The sequence below is a fragment of the Tyto alba genome, unplaced genomic scaffold (genome assembly GCF_018691265.1).
Source record: "Tyto alba isolate M040663 unplaced genomic scaffold, T.alba_DEE_v4.0 Super-Scaffold_2, whole genome shotgun sequence".
Lineage (NCBI taxonomy): Eukaryota > Metazoa > Chordata > Aves > Strigiformes > Tytonidae > Tyto > Tyto alba.
This window is the reverse complement of record NW_024881282.1, coordinates 65,561,648-65,579,548: the sequence shown is the minus strand read 5'-3', so window position 1 is coordinate 65,579,548 and position 17,901 is coordinate 65,561,648. Positions and strand designations below refer to the sequence as shown.

At 34.4% G+C, this 17,901-nt stretch overlaps 1 protein-coding gene across 20 annotated transcripts in view; it reads left to right on the top strand.

Moving 5' to 3' along the window:
• The window catches only part of CADPS2 (calcium dependent secretion activator 2), a 316,654-nt gene that overhangs the window by 232,987 nt on the left and 65,766 nt on the right, over positions 1-17,901 (top strand). For 8 of the 20 annotated variants that reach the window (XM_042792982.1, XM_042792975.1, XM_042792971.1 and 5 more), the window contains 4 exons: positions 2,035-2,158; positions 4,739-4,759; positions 16,221-16,324; positions 17,876-17,884. In XM_042792982.1, the coding sequence (XP_042648916.1) occupies positions 2,035-2,158; positions 4,739-4,759; positions 16,221-16,324; positions 17,876-17,884 (258 nt within the window). The remainder of the gene's footprint in view (positions 1-2,034; positions 2,159-4,738; positions 4,760-16,220; positions 16,325-17,875; positions 17,885-17,901) is intronic. The other 12 variants (XM_042792984.1, XM_042792990.1, XM_042792983.1 and 9 more) reach the window with 3 other exon arrangements.

Sequence of the window (17,901 nt, the reverse complement as noted above, 5' to 3'; positions counted from 1 at the left end):
GGAAGGGATTTTTTTCATTGTCTTCCACAGAGGCAAACAGCTGTTTTCTGTAGGACTTATTTATTAGACTTCCACTTCAAGCCTCTACAGTGACTGTCTGTTTCTTTATAATTTAATGATTACCCAGAATTACCTCTGAAATAGTACAGGTCTACTCTACAGCCCCCCCTTTCCTGCTTTCTATGGCTTCTATGCTACTGATGTTGTCTATATTGATATATAACATTAAGAAGCCTCTATGTAATCCAAATGAGCTTCTGTAAATGCATAATCTGGGTCAATTTAAGAAGAAAAAGCTAAATGCAGCAAAATTGACGTGAGCAGTGATAAATCTAAACTCCTGCCCAGCAAATCCTCTTGTCATGACTGGAAGAGAGAAGACCTGGTAATGGTAAAAACATCTCAGTTATTTCTGAGGAAAGAGAACTTTAAATTCCAGCAGAGATTCCAGAGGAATTGTATCAGCAGGAGCCTGATGAAGGTATGAATTCAAAAAAAGCTTAGATCCCAGTCTGTGTAGCTTTGCCAAAATCTGAGCAGTCTGGTCCTGGGGATTGTCAGTTGTTCTGCACTGCAGAACACTCCATGGATAGAGATTCTGTCTTAGAAGACCTCTGCCATATTAAAAACACATAGAGAGTCTGGATATATAGGTTTTCTTTCACTTATAATCTCAGTGATTGCAGTGCTGTGTAGATTCCTTTGTGTTATATGAAACAGCTATTCCCTCTCCCTGTTCCTGCTGTTACAAAAGGCAATGGTACTCTATCTGGTGCTCAAGCAACACCATTGTCAGTCTTGACTGAGAATAAATGTGCATTCCAATATTTGTGGATACAGAATGGGTTAGAAACATTTTATTTAACACGTCTTCAAAAATTTTGAAAAAAAATCAGATCTAGAATAAAAGGTTTTGAATACTGTATTTTCACTTCTTGAAAACCCAGAAGTTTTTAATTAAAAAGAAGTAAGTTAACAAAGGTAAATATGTCATATGTGTGTGCATGTAATGGAAGAAGTCTGCTTTGCAACAATGTCTTCCTATTTCTACTGTATCCTTCCCCAGACTATATCTCTTGCTCTGTCCCTTTAACAATAATTTTAAGATATGTTTTATAAGGGTGTAGTTTGTCTGGGGATCCACTGAAGAAGCATCTTTAAAAGGTTGGGAGTTATCTGAAATTTTATTATTTACATTAAAATATGGTAAAAACATATTGAATTTTTTTACATCTATCTATTGAATGTTAATAGTGTATAGAATTAAAGTAAAAATGTAAGTAAATTATTAACAATATTTATTCATTTTCATTATAGTAATCCAGAGTATATAGTGTTGCATTCATATAAAGAGGTATATATTCTGTTTACCTCGCTTGCAAGAGGTGGTCCATTTTATCAAAGTCCTATATTTTAAAAATAAATAGGCTTTAAAAGCTGACAGGTTTTGAAAAGCTTTAAATGATCTGTTCTTGTATTGTCTAAAATAAAATATTCCACCAGAAGTTCAATATTTTCCCTGCCTGCCATAGATGTCTGTTTTTCACATGAGGGACATGTTGAATTTTAATAACTTTATGAAGGAAGAAAAGCAAGTCATTATTAGCTAGCTCTGATGGTGGTGTTTGCGATTTTTCCTTTACACTGTTGAAGAATCAAACAGTTATGCAATGGTGGAAGCTTTTCCACAGGTGAGAACCAAGCAAATTTTCACATCTTTAGTGGGCACCAAGATCCAGTCTATCCACGGAATGCTCTTTTATACTGGTTTTGGCATCACCCAAATGAAGACTGGCATGCTGCAAGCTGCCACAGTAGGGGTGTATTGTATATAAATACCATATAGGCAGTCAAACCAGGGTTGAACAGAAACCTTCAAAGACAAATATCTAGTTCCACCAGCTGAAGTAGCTCCTTTTTGATTTCTGCCTTTAGTCATTATCATATCCGTAGTAACTTTAAGATACTTTTATCCTTTTCACTTGGGTTTTGAGTAATTATTGTAACCAAGTGGTATAATTGTCTCTGGCGCAGGTCTTAATGAAAGATATTGCCACTCCCATACCAGCAGAAGAGGTGAAGAAAGTGGTTAGAAAATGTCTGGAGAAGGCTGCCTTGATCAATTACACTCGACTTACAGAATATGCCAAAATAGAAGGTTAGTACAGCAATCAACTGCCAAAGTGGCTGTAAAAGCCAACGATGCCTATTAACTGAATATTCTGTGAGCAGTCTTTTCCCTTTCAAGAACAAACCCCTTCCACAGCAAGGGGAAATGTCTCATTAAAATCTCAGCTGGTGAACTATGGAGCTTTTTCCTATTCATTGCTTTAATATGCCTCCCGGGACCCTGTTTGAATGGAAGACTAGGACTTCCTAATTTAGGTTGCTCTTTGTTCTTACTTTTGAGTTCTGCATAAATCTAAAAGGTTGTTTATGGGTTATTTTTTATTTCTCTATTTCTAGTAATTAAACTACTGACAGGAAATTCTTTCCTTATCAGTGCTGACGGTTACTTGAAACTTGAAAACTCTGGGTATAAATGCCTTTCTGATGTACTTCTAAGGCAGACAGATAGATAAGTGTGATTTAGTTTTACTGTTGTGTTGTCAGATGTATAATAATATGATGATAATTAAAATCTTAATTACATCTTGATTTTCTGAATGAATTAATGGCACAAATACCAGACTTTATGATAATCAGATGTTTTTCTGGAATTTAGGTATCTTCTAGAAAGTAAATCCTGAAATTAACTAAGATTTTGTCAAAAAAAAATGCTAAGATACACAATGTCATTTTACTATTTGTAAACCTTACGTACAACAAAAATGAAGTCATAATAGTGCATTGTCAAGACACATCTGATATACTACATAAAGCACAGAAAGCTTGAGCTATACCTGAACAGATATGTTCAGGAGTAGAAATCTGTGCATAACTACATAACTGGATTTTTTGAGGTAGAGTCAATTAACAGGAAAATACATGGAGGATAAATTCTGCTTTAAAAAAAATCAAAATTTTATGGTTTGTTTTTTTTTTTAATAGTATGTATTTCTAGCAATACACTAGAATAGAGTTATCATAGCAGCAAAATGAAGAAACCTCATATGTTTAGCAATATTATAAAGGCAACTTTTTTTTCCTTTTTCCATTTCTGCTCAAATTCTCTGAAAAACATGAGTTAACCGATCTCACAAATGATTAACAAAAAACCCATCTCATCACTATAGCAACCAGTATTATATCATGGAAGTAACAACATGAAACCATCTTAGTAACCAGTTTATCATAATTAATTATGATATCATGTTGTGTTAAAGAAACAAGGATGAATATTAAATCTATTCTGGAAAATGAAAAAGCAAAAATAACTGTTTTCTTTAGTTTTTATCTTTCTGTATTTATATGGAGGATTTTTTTTAACATTCAGTTTTTCAATCTTTTATCAAACCTGTTGAAATAATGAGTATAAAAATAGAAGCATTATTAAAAGGTGACAAAAACAGTCAAATGATGTCTAAATTCACTGACATTATTAAATTGGATTGGAAAAGTAAAAGTTTTTTACAGTGATGTAAATACACCTCTGCCCAAGATTTTTAACTATATCCTAGAGAACTGTGGCAGTTCCATGGCAAGTGACAAATTTTGTACTTTAAAATATGCACACTCTTAACGCTGCAGTAACCTAGAACAGCACATAAAACTGCCATCGATCCCATGGCATATTTTGACTTGCAAATTTCTTTTGGGATTTATTGTCTTTTGGTTGAAGCACAACTAGATTTCTGTAAGTGTTTTTACACTCATGTAATTGTAAACCCAAATCACAATACTTAATTGCATATATAAGTCTAGTACCTCACAGAGAAATAAGCTGAGTACTTTTCTGAGTATAATCTAGAGTACTGTTTGAAAGTGGAGGACTCCAGCATCATAACATCAGAAAATTAAACACATTGAGTTTTGGTAGCAATGAGACCTGTATTGGTCTGTCTCTGTACTCTGGTCATTACAAATATAATACATTTTTACCAATATAAATGTAATAGTTTTCAGCAATAGGGCTCATTCAGCTTCTTTGGGTTTATGGGATCATTATTGTATCTGTGCTATGAAATTACATTCTTCTCTTGAAAGTAATTCATGTTAGTGTTTGCATTAATTGTTTACTCATTAAATTGCATACAGAAGGCATATAGTCATTATCTTTATAACATTACTGGTGTCCTCATGTAGCTGTCATACATTTGGGCGATTTCTGTCCTATTCTTTGAATCTTTCTTCAGTGAACAACATCATATCAGTCAGTGAAAGTGCAACTATTGCATGAAAATATCAGCTATACACCAATGGTATCTACCTAAAAAGTAGAGTTGCAAAGAAAGTTCTAACAAAAATAATGTTTGTCTTTTTTTATATTATTTTACTATTATTTATGTGTCTGAATTCCCAGGCACAATATGGGTGCAAACTCAGCCAGTAAGCCTGAAATATAGACTATATAGTACTAATAAATATAAATATACTGCCTAAAAACATACGACATTTCTCCCTCAGCTGACAAAACTCAACACTTGTGTGAGCTGACTGTCAAGACTCTCACTGCTACACTCAAGATTTTAAGATTTTAACCCCTTATTTGGTATTTATTCTTCTCTAGTGAAATTAAGATAGTTGTATTTCTGTAATGATGTTTTTCTTCTCTTTTTTTTTTTTTTTTTCTATTTAGCAACAGCAGAAAAGGACTCAGGTGATTACTATTTGTATGCATGTCTGCATGTATTACAGATGTGTGTTGTGTCTGTTACTATTTTTGTTGATTTCAACAATACAAAGATACTGAGCAGAACATGTGTGAACATTAAAATTCATTTTGATGTAGTATAGTCCGGGCATCTTAATTTACACTGATAGTTAACTATGATGTGCATATTTACTAGCAATTTAGATAATTGTATATTTTTGATATGATGCATTTGTAGTTCCTGTGAAAGATGTGTAACTAAGTGATGCAGGAAAGTTTGACTGTTAAATTCAGAATCAGTTTGTGTATTTAGAGAAATGAAATTGCATGGGCATCATCAAAAATGGTATCTGTTTCTTAATGGGACTACAGGATTTATTGATGATGGTCTTGATAGAAGAATTAATTTTGTAAAGTTGGTTTTACATTGATATGGCTTTCTTTAGTGATATGTTTATTTTTCTAGTTACAGCTGAAGGTTGAGAGGGTGGTAGTACTTTGTGTTCCTAATTTAATGAAGCTGATATGGTATATATTCTCCAATAGTGCAAATAGGTTTTTTGAGTGCCTATATCCCAATATTTAAAAGTGCGATAATAAAAAGAGCATGGCTGAAGTAGTATTTGTGGCTGAGTAGTTTTGGCTGCATAGAAGTATGAAGGACTGTGCATTTATGAACTGTGAAATGAATGCATGCACTACTTTATCTTATGTTTTTTAAAGATGTAAACACAGATCCAATGGAAGCCCGATCATGATGCTTTGTAAAGTTTCCACAAATAATATCAACCACAGTTATGGGAAGGGGCATTGAGTTGGCAGTGTTCTCAGGATTAAATAATTTTCCATCTGTAAAGAGACTGGGGTGATGACTATAAAGTTTGCATTAAAGTAATTCAAAGTGGAGCTCCTTGCCAATGAGGTGCTTGAAGGGAGAAAGACAGTCCATTTTTGGAGGAATATCTTCCTTAACCAGTAAACACGCAAAAAATACTAGCAAATTATAAAAACTACATTTTTTAAAGTCCGTGTTCCTAATTGAAGATCCAGAAAATTCCATTGGTTCCAAAAACTTCAACTGGCTTTCATTTGCAAGCTTTAAATGCCCTGGAAATAGAAGAGCTCTATTTGGAATTATTAAAAAGGAGAGCAGGCAATGTGCTGGTGGTATAGGTATTCATGCCACAGCCTGTTAGCATGAGTTGATACGAACTCATGTTGATCAGGTAATCTCCCAACCCCCTCTGATCAACAGGGAGAGGCTCATTAAGCAGGTGATTCAGAGCAATTGGAGACTCCTTCAACAGTTTCTCTGTGAAAGGACCTATCTCATGTCATCAAATACAAATGCAGCCTAAGAGAGTTTCCCTATTATATAAGATACCTAAAGCTAGATAGCACAAATACTCCATTTAGTATTTTTATGCCTGAGGGTATTGAAGAAAATTTCTTCAAATTAGAAATTTAGAAAAATGTTGAAATTAATTTGTAAAATGAGAAAACTACTTTTAGAGTTTGAGTCCTTTGACCTTTGCTCTCTGAAACCTCAGCTGTACACTTCTATATAACATGTATCACCTCAAATACAAATTTTCCTTGTTCCACACGCTTGCTATTGTTATTTTTTCTCAGGCTCATTATGTTAGAAATATAGACTATTAAGCACAGATGACAGAGTTACAAACACAGGAAAAAAAAAAAAAAAAAAAAGACTGTACCTGGTTTCAGTTATTTTACATTAGGTTTATGGATGCCTTGAAATAAACTGTTGCCACTTTCTTAAGATGGGTTATCAAAGCTGTCCCTTAGGTGACCTGGCAAATAATTATGTTAGAGAACGGATGAGAGGAAAGCCTACCAAACAGTGAGTGAATGGAAATTCACTGTGTGAGTTAGGTGAAGCTAGAAGTTTATAAGCTGTGTTTATAATTTAATTCCTTAATTAAATTCTGCTTCTGACTAAAAATGCAACTGAGAATTAATTAGACAACTCAGAAAAATTAATTTTATTAAAAGGAGTAAATAGACTCTGTTCCGCTAGAATTTTGGGTTCTATTGAACCCATTTCTCTGATGCAAAAGATGAAGCAGCTGAAAGGAATCCCAAGAAAATTATATTTTAGCCTGGCTAACAGGGCTAAATCCTGCTTCTATTGGTGTCGCTAGCTAAACTCCTACAGATTTCATCGTGAACTTGGTATACAATATGCTTAGCGCTAATACTATATATTGCATTGTGGAAAATAAGGAAAAACTGTTTCTTGATAACTATTATTTACCCTTTAACTTGTACACTAGATACTGTATAGAGAATCTTGAATTGCAGGAGTGTCCTTGTTAGGAAATACAGAGGTGAACATGCAAATTCTTTTTGTTGCGAGAATCCTTTTTCAGCAGCGTGGTTGCCAGGTTCCCAGGTCTATTCCCCAAGTGCTCTCATTTTCACAGTCTCAATTGAACAAGACTCTGAATGCTTTCCCAGAAGACGGTGGTTACTTTCTTAATGGCAGACACAGTGGTATAAGCAGCACTTGCATCAACAGGATTTGTTTGCAGTCAGGATGACATTTTATTTAGCACTCCCATGTCGTTGTACTATTATGAATATAGAACAGCTTTTTTCAATAAAAATTACATTTGCAATGACAATTATACAGGGTTCAGCATGTCATTCCTTACGACACATACAGCTGAAATTCTCATGGAGTAACTAATCTGTTCAGTCGGTATAATTGCCATTATGAGGAAAACAGCATCAAACCTATTATAATTTTGAACTATGTCTAAGAACTCTCATATAATGCCCTTGTAGTTTGCAGCAAGGGTTTATAATTTGTCAAGGAGATGATCACAGCATCAATATGTGAAAATCTCTAAGTATGAACCATTTTCATTTCAGTCCATGCTGCCTTTGAGACTGATACCTGAAAGTACTTTTTAGATCATTTTGTGTATGGCATATTTTCCTGTCTTATTCAGTATTTAACTTGAGTTAATCCATCCTGTAGATAATGTTGAACATAACTCGACCTGCTAGATGCAGAGGGCAGAGATAAATAGCATTCTTCACATGCATTTTGTATATCTTCCAATGAATAGCTTACAGAAATTTTCATGTCTCCCTCACCTTTTTTCTCTCCTTCCAAAAAGATGGCCTTCCTTATACAGAATTCGTATTTTTTTACTTATATTTTATACAGATCCATTAACACACAGAGAAAGTAATAAAATACTTTATTTATTCCTTCTCACAAATGAATGGTTTTCCCCATTTCAATTTATTTGAAATCTGAATGGCTGAGGAGTAGTAGACTCTGCTAGTGCTACTGTCATTGCCTAACAGAAGTGATAGAAATTACATGTAAATACATTTTTTGGCACAAGGGCATTACCTTGCTGTGGAGAAATAAAGGAACTGACTTAGGGATTAAAGCGGTAAATGGCTGTGAAGCGAACAGGGCAGTGCCTGTCATTGTCTGTAGATATTCATCTCTGAAGCAATAGACATTGTAAAGATTTGAATTATTAGGTAGTTGTCTTTTAACTCATTATTTTTAAAAGTCTGTAGTAACTGAATATACAGGTGTCCTTCTGGCAATCAATTTTGATAAAAGGGATGAGAATAAATTCGATTAAAATCAGAGCAAATAGTTACTGTGTATTGTGCAATTGCTCAAAGACAAATCACAGTTGTCATCCCAATATTTCTTTCTATCAGACAGACTGCCAAAGGCTGAATAACTGTTAACTCCATACAATAGAAGGTCAGGAGCAGCTCAACAGTTTGCTGCTTTTTAAAGGACATCGATCGTTAATATACTCATTACATACAAGTTTCTAAAGGAAGGGTAGTATGTAAATGCCCTCAAGGCTCAGAAGGATCCATCTGACTTAAAGAAGAACACTACAAACATTATTGAAATTGAGAAGGCAAGTGGAGAGAGTCATTGTACCTGGAGAGGACTTGATTAAAGCTCTCCATGCGTGTTCATTTCACTGAACAAACAAAAACGAATGAGTTGCACAGCAGCACAGCACCTTCTTGGTCTCTGTTTGATGGGCAACTAAATGGAAAGAAGATATGGGCGAATATCTCTGATTTCAATTTTGGAGCAGAGGTCTGGAAAAGAACCCCTGGATTGTTAGGTCCACATCCTGATACTACTTCATGAATATACCCACATCCCCTCTTAACAGCTGGGCTGAGTCAGTCTATGTCACTGCTCTTTCCCTTTTCCAACCCCTGCTTCACCCATGTGAAGAACATTTCAAGTCCTGTTTGCTCTATAGGTATAGGAATCACCTTGCAGTCAACATAGTTCCTAGTTTTTAGCCCGCTAACTTTGTCCTGTATCCCTACTGAAGGAAGGATGGTTCCCATGAAATGCCTTGCACAGTACTAATGGTACTATTATACCAGAAATGCTTAATCCAATATATTCAAGGAACACTTGTCTTTTGATGTCTATATCATATTTGTGGCACACAGCCATTCTGTGAAAAGTTAATTCAACCCAGTCTTCAGAATTTTGATCACTTCCAGCTGACAAGCTCCCAGTTTATAGCAAATATTTATTGCTGTTTGTGTGTCAAAATGTATTGCACTCCTTCTTGAAGTATTAAATTTTATTTCTCTTACCTGTTCTTTGGAATTATCCAGTTCTTGTTACTGCATTTTGACCCTGCCACTGTCTATTGCCAGTATTTTACAACACTGTTATTAGTGCACTCCTAATATTTATTCTGAAGTCATTGGTGAAAATATTAAGGAAGCTCAGCCCTAAGATGGATCTTCAAGGAATTCCTCAAGAAACCTTTCTTTGCTCTTTCTCAACACTATCTATTGCCTTTATCTCAAGGCAGCTTCCTTATCCAACACATAGTTTCTTTTTTAATCCTCATTTTCTTCAGCTTAACTAGTAGTTTTCCCATGAGGCGTGGTATCAAATGCTTTATTAAAGTCAAAATAGATGAGATCTACTGAATTTCTTTTATAAGAAAATATCCTATCAAGAAAACCTACTGCACAAGTCTAGTGTGACCTATCTTTGCGAATCTTTTTTACATTTTATTCTGTTTTCTGTTCATTTTATGTTCCTCAGTAGGTGATTTCTTCAAAATCTGTTTTAAAGTTAGTAATTGTCAATATCAATTTACCCTTCTCCTTACCTGCAGGCATTAGGTTTGTTGTTATCATCTCTCAGTAACTCACTAAAATTTAGACTCTTAAAATTACTAGATTTTTTAAAAGCACTTACTACTAAGTCTGCACTTTCAAGAGACAGTTTTCTCTCAGTCTAATATGTCAGTTATTCAGGTCTCTTCATGCATGGAGCCCTTCAGTTTGCCATGTTTGTCACCTCTGAGTTTTATTCCACAGGAACAAAAAGTGCTGAAAACATTAATTCTTTCCTCTTTTGAAGAGAATTTATAAGTGAGAGACAGGAACAAAATACCAACTGATTGTATCTGTGTTGCCAAACCCAGAATACAAAGAATCAAAAATTAAGTGCCTTTGATCATCAATTAAAAATTTAGATTTCTTTTCATCTCTGCCTTTTTTCTTCTGCTTTTGTATTTTCAGATTTGTTGTTTCAATTTTTTTCCATGATCCAAGATTCCCTTTTTTGGAAAAAAAATAAATAAATAAATAAACAGGAGACAAACAAAAGCAACCAGTTATTTTCCCATTAAAGTAATTCCATTGAATACTATGATAAATTTTTAAAAACTGAAAACATTGTAGTGTGACCCACTTTATAAAATGGTAGGTTGTAGCATAGGAGATGTTAACTCGTAATTTTACAGAAATCTCATAATCTCTCTGTACGTAGGTGATAATGGTAATTAATTTAAAAATTTTTTTTGACAATAAAATTTAAAATCCTATGGAATTCATAGAAAGCAATTATGGAAAGACTAGTTTCACCTTTATAATTAAAGCTAAATTCCATTATTTATATAAGGCTAGAATTTTTTTTTAATCAGAAGAATATAAGCTGTCCTCCCAGATGTCCACTCCTTACATTTTTCATACAGAATTAATTCTGTGAGAATTAGCACGAAAATCCACCACAGTCAAATTGAAATTATCTGTGAGTAGATTATCCCAGTTGCGGATTAACTCTGCAGAGTCAATTCAAGTCTAGTAACATATATTAGCTCCAGTTTATTGATGTTTGTACTGCTTTTGATACAAGTTTAGAAGCAATGGATACACATGTCAAAAAATCCTAATTAATGGGCCCTACTAGAGCAGAGTTGGCTCCATACAGCCCAAATGATGATATCTGTATTATCAAATTATATTATGCCCTGCTATACTGCAGGGCTTCCCTGTCATCCCCTCTGCATCAATATGAGTTCACTCTCATGCTCCTATTTGGAGTGAATCAATCAGATTCCTTGGCAAGAGACCTGGTATAGAAGAAAAGGTAGATCATTTAGACTTCATGCACTACAGTTGGATTTGAAAAGAAGCACATAAGATTTAGGTCTCTCTGCACAACATCCAAACAGGCAATATTCTTTCAGAAACTCCAAAACTTGCTCAAGCCGTGCACTGCTGTGTGTGCAGCACATCTTGGAAGGAGTTTGACAGCCGACAGTCATCGCATTATCTGACCTCCTGTGGGACTGATGCTGGCACACGCATAGAAACGAATTAGTTGATGATCAAACACCTCCCCCAGTTGATGTCTCCAGGCTTTAATGCTGCTATCATTAATGTTAGGTAGCACAACAGCTGAGTGCTGCCAGAAACCAGAGCAACAGTGCCGATGAAAATTAAAACAAATGCCAATTGTCTTACATGAGGGATCAACAAGCAAACTGGATGTCCTGTTGCAGTTTGGCATAAAATGAGCTGGCCTAAATCCTAAACTGCAACGTCACCACCGGAGTCTCCAGTCCCACCTAGGTGACTGGATGTGAATGTACCTGCGAACCCATCAGGGCTGTGAACCCAAGGTCTCTCAGCACACTTGCCTTTTTTTCAGTATCCCTGCCATTGGTCTATGGGAGACCCTCTGGCCTGGAAACAGGTTGGCTCTTCTGCGTGTCCTGGTCTCGATATGCTTCTTTGAAGAAAAGGAGAAAGGATGAAATACTGGACAAGGAAAACCAGTAAGGGATATATGCTGCGCCACAGCAGGGAGACTGGCAGGCCAGAGACAGCTACCTCGTAGCTGCACTGTATTCATACCCGAGGAGGAGAATCACCTCTTTAATCAGCAGATTCCTGTGCTCAGCAAGTGCCAATGAAAAATTAAACACACATATTTAACAGCTTACATGCTGGGGAGAAAAAGAAAGAAGTGAATTGTACATTTGTTTTCAAGGATAAACTCTCTTCTGGAAAGCAAGCTTAAGTTAGGTTTTAGACACAGTGTTGTTAGGTATTAGACATCCTCATGGGTTCACAAAATGAGGAACAAGAAGTTCTCTGACCTGTGACACAGGAGGTCAGACTGGTTAATCCCTTGTGGCCCTAGGTGCCATCAGTCCATGAAGCAGTCGTCGTTTCAGTAACATTTAAGTCAGTTAACTTAGCTCATTTAACAATATTTTCTTGGTACCTATGTGACTCACTGATAATGTGTAGTTAAGAAAGCATCCATTATTTGCAAAGCCCAGCTTGCTTTTTATCTCAGCAGAATGTGAAGCTGAAAACAGATGATTGATGGCTTTTTCTGTTTATTTTCTAAAAGATGTCAAGCAGCATATTTACTGACTCTATTCCTGCTGCAACGTGTTAGTTTGAGCAGTGTAAACACATCTTAACAACCCTTAGTAATTGTGGGGAGAAGGACATCATGAATATAATGAAAACTGACAGCACTGATTTCCATTCCTGTAATTTTTTTTACGCTAATAAAGACATTCACAGTATTTTTCTCAGATGTTTTGGGGGTTCTAAAACTTCTAGATGACAGTTTATTGATACTCATATTTCAAATATACTACTTGTTTTGTAAAAAAAAGTTAATATTTTGTTCTTTTTCTCTCAAATTACTTCATCACCCCTTCTTTATACATCCATGTAATTGGTGTTTATCTATAACACATTCACTAGATTTTGGAAAGTGAAAGGCCCTTACTTACAGAGAAGAAAGACTAGCTGATGTGGTAATTTACAGATGGAAAAGGAAGCTTTAGAAAAAGCCTAAGCAAAATGTAGGGAAACCTGTACTATCCAAATGAAAATGAATGTACAGATTTATTCTGTGAATATGTAAACTACAACAAATTTAGAGATTTGTCCAAGGATACAGAGTAACTGCAATTCTCTGCTGCCTTTTCTTATCAATAAATCTTATTGGAAAATAATGATTTTTAAAATATTGTCAAAAGTTGTATGAAGCATCAAGAGTAATTTGCATGTTTCTAGTAAGTAATAAATAATTTTAGAGTAAACTAGTAAATAGTAAGTAGCATGGGGAATTTCATGCAGACTTCAAACTGGAATTCATTGAGCCTAATCTGTCCCACATTTTCAGTCATTCCTGCCATGAAATGTCATTCAGAAATTTGCCATACTCATCTCAAAAGGAAATGCAGTTTTCATCCTCTTTTTCCTCCTACACATACCAATCCTACAGAAAAAAAATTATTCCTGAACAGTAGTCCCATAATGACTGAACTCCTTGCAATTTCTGGCTTAAATAATTTATCATGACTGATTTATTTTTATACCAGCATCATCCCTGATCATAAGTAGGTCTTCTCCTTCCCAAGTGTTCCTACTGCGGGCACACAGTATTCCCACATTGCCTGTGTGGGAACACTTCTGATCCCCTCCTTCGTCTTTCATTTTATTAGGCTAATTATGCCTTTTAAACAAACACACACACACACACACAACAAAGAGACAAACCCCCACACTCTTAATTCAATGCCATTTCTGATTGAAATTCAGAATTCGTATCCTTTCAGTGCCATTTTTGATCAAAATTCATCACTTCAGCATAGATGACCAGAACTGCATTTCCTCAGTGCCTTGCTCAATGGAATTAATACTCCCTTGAGACCATGTTTCTCTTCATCATGATCTCGTCACAGTGGTGGTTCAGGATAATCTCACAGTTAGCTAGCAAACCTATGGTCTTTCTCCTGCTGTCCCTATGGTAAATGATGTCTGTTTAATAGCTGTTTTTAGGTTATCTGGAGGTGTGGAATAAGTGAACTTACTCCAAATGCAAAAATGCCATGTCAGATTCAATGCAATTATTAGGATTACTTTCTTACTAATTTAGAGAAGCTCTTATAGGATGTAATTTTTGAATAGTTTACAGCTTATTTAGTTTCATTAGGAATGAATGCAATTATGAAAGTAATTATATTGTTTACTTAGTTAGTGGTAAGATCTATGAAGATCAGGCTGAATTTATAATAAAATGAGTTGTTTATGCTGAAATCAGATGTGCCAGTCATACTCTATATTAATATCACTGGTTTCTTCCTAAGACTCATTAACATCAGTGATACCAATAGCGATGTATCAGCTGTGTGAATAGTACTTGCTGCACATTCAGGGAGGGGAGGACACTGGCCACTAGAGGAAACAGCAGTTGCAGTCCAGGATGATCATAGAAACCAAGTTTAAGTCTGAATCCAATAGTAGTCTTTATACTATAAACTAAATGATATGGGCTGGACCAATCCTTTCTAATCTTACTTGACATAATACATTAGTATAGTTGTGGTTATGTTTGTATAATCGTTCTAGAGTATAAAATTTCCAAATTCAATACAGTATTAATAACCAGGATCTTGACATTGTGAATGTAGGTTTTTGTCCTTGTTTTGTGCTTGGTACATACAGTAACTCTTTCTTGACTTAGGTTGTGGTTTTGAAATCATATTATTTCATCATGTCTGCTTATGTGGTCTATTTTAATAAGATTTGAAAAAAAAAAAAAATTAGTTGCTTCAGTAACTAATTAGTCTGCTTTGTTTTTTGCATTAAAACAATGTGGTTTTGTAGTCACCTTTAAGTAGATATGTGCCGGAGGTTCTAATCCAATGTTTCTTCAAAAATTGCATTAAGGTGTATATTTCATCAAGGTACTATGCATCTGTGTGTTAGTGCTGAAGAACCAAAGTCACCTACCTTTAAGATGTCTGAAAAGTTGTTTTGACCTGCCAGAAATGTTAAGTGTTGATAACATTTAGTGCATGCAGTTTGATATTCTTACTGACACCAAGGAGACTATGTAAGTTTTTTAATTAATCTACTAATGTTCTATGTCATAGTGAATACATAAAATGGGAAAAAAATGTCAACAGAAGTTTCTGCATATGAAGATATGCATTCATGTGATTTGCTATTCATGTGATCTCTTGAACATACACAGAAAATGAGAAAATAGGATTCCTGAGACCCACCATTCACCTTGTATTATCAGCTTTATAAGTCCTCTGCTAACCTGGTTAATGTGACGATACTTTATATATGATTGTATTGTACAACATCATTTCCATCCCATGGTTTATGCTAATACTGAAGTTATTCCTAATGATACAAATTATGTAGTTGAACAAATAACTTTCACTGATTAAACTATGATTGTAAAAAATTTCAACTGGTCTCTTCCCTTATCTCCCATGACTTTTCTTGGGATCTAGTCCTATGAAAATTTTTTTAATTGAAAATTAAACTGAGTGTAATTGCCCTGTAAGAATTTTAGTTACATTTGTTTTACCTTTGTTGTTTGTTTTCTTTTTGAAGTCTACTCTATAGAATGAGTGCTTCTCATGTCATTTGTTAACTTTTTTATTTGTCCTTGTTCTCTTTTATGTGGAGTTTTTAGTAGGCTTGTGTCAGTTCTGTTATAACATCTTTATTTTATAGTGCTACTCTCCACTATAGTACTGAAAAAAATGCAGATTCACTCTTATTGCTGAACAGCAGGTAGAAAAACAGTTATTTTAATAATTAGTTATTAGAAATTAGTTATTTGAATAATTATTGTGTTTTGTACTTTTCTTATTTTTAAATACACCTAAAATGTAATGTTTTATTTAGGTGAAACACTTGGAATTTTTGACTGCTGCAAAATGCATGAATCTTGCTGATGACAGCAATGAGTCATCTAGTGAGAATGGCATTGTACTGACAGTACAATAACAAAAAAGGTCTCTACTGTCTGCTGTCTTTGTATATCTGACCTTGAAGCAAATTAGAACTTGCTTGTTGCAGAAGTTGAGCATCTAATACATTGATGCACCTGTTAGTTCTCGCATATTGATCAGTGATTCTTTTGTGAATTAAATATTTTCTCTTTCTATGATCTGGACATTCAGCTGCATTTACTTGTATTAAGTGATTGTCCTTAACACATTAAATTGCTTATACTTCAGAAAACTAGCTCTGCACCATTCCCATTCCTTTCTGCCATCGTTTTCTCTTACTGTTAAATCTTATTTGTAAATAAAGCAATTTTGGTTTGCATTTTATATTCATATAGAGACAATGAACCAAGCAACACCTGCTAGAAAACTGGAAGAGGTTCTTCACCTTGCAGAACTCTGTATCGAAGTGTTACAGCAAAATGAAGAACACCATTCAGAGGTGAGGCTGTAACTGCATTTACTGGAGAGAATGGCTTGTTCCTAGATTTTTTCTCCCCTGATGCGAAGCAATTCTGTCAAGAAACATTTTAGCTTTACTTGCTGACATATGTTTAAAGCAGTTCACGTTTACAGAGGAATAAGAGACTTGAAGCTTATGAAAAGTGAAGTGAAATAAAACTCTGCTTGAATTCGCTTGAATGAAACGTAGGTTTAGAAATGAAAATTAAAGAGCATAAAATAGAGAAAGCATCTTTGTGCTGGAGGTGGTGAAATGTTATGGAAAACTTTCATAGCCTTATTCAGTTGTTCCTTCCAACTTTTCACCTCTCATTCAAAATAGAAAGAAAATAAAACTGAATGCTAGTTTTCATCATGCTGTATAGATCTTAACATGAAAATAATGATGGGTATAATAATCACATTCACATTGCTCTTCTGTTGATTGGAAAAGTACAGCTTTTAAACTTGCACTTTTTAAAATGGCATTATAAGGTAAAAGAAATAAAATACAACAATTTCATGTTTCTTACTCTTAAGTCTTTTGCTTGATGATACAGAAACCATAATATTTAGAATATTTAGAATTATAGCACTTTTCATATCAAGGAATGACAAAAATAAACTTGACCAGGTAGACACAATTATATATATTATTAACATTTAATTAATAAATACAGTTTTCTAAGGTTCAGGAAATTGTTTTAAAAATGTTCTCAAAAAACTCAATATTTTGGGGGAAAATATGCAAAGGGATAAACATGATTTAGTATATATAGTTATAAATATGATCATTCAAAACATCTGGTTTTATATCACACTATAAAATCTAGGTTTTAGCTTACATCTGTCATGTGTGAACTTGTTATAGATGTTTTATCTTATACTGAAGAAACAGCTGTTTCAATGATTTGAAATTAATTCCCTGGAGGTCCTGTTCTACACTACTGTTTCCACTGTGTAACTCTGTAATGCTTACTCAATAAAATGTATATATTGTTGTCTTTGTCTTGTGGGCACCTGCATTACTGTAAGAATATTTCTGTGGGAAAGAACATAGAAGAAGCAAATCAAATCATACATGTATGATTAAGTATCTCTGTTCAAAGATTACTTTCCATACTACCTATTTGCAGTCAGAGATGTAGTATTTTGCAGGAGGGTAAATATATTGCATATGTCTTCAGAAAAATCAGTTCAGCAACAGTTTTTAATCTAATCTAAAACAGCTTGAAAAGAATAAAGATAACTGTAAGATTATGTCCCCTTTCATTCGTGCAATAAATGTTCAATTTTACTAAAATTTACAGAGCATGCAGAATTTCAGTATTAACATATATCTGAGAACAAGATCACAAAATTATACATTCTCTACTCAAAACTGAAGACTAAGTATGGTGACTTCACATAATGTTTAAGTAAATGTTCAGTGTTTGATAGTGCAGTTGACAAAAAGGATCACTAATCTCTAAAATAGTGTATCACACTTTTTAATACTAGATTTATTTTTTTTTTAATTCATAACACTTCCAAATTTCTGGGATTCCCAAAGGGAAGAGAGGTATGTGATTCCTGATG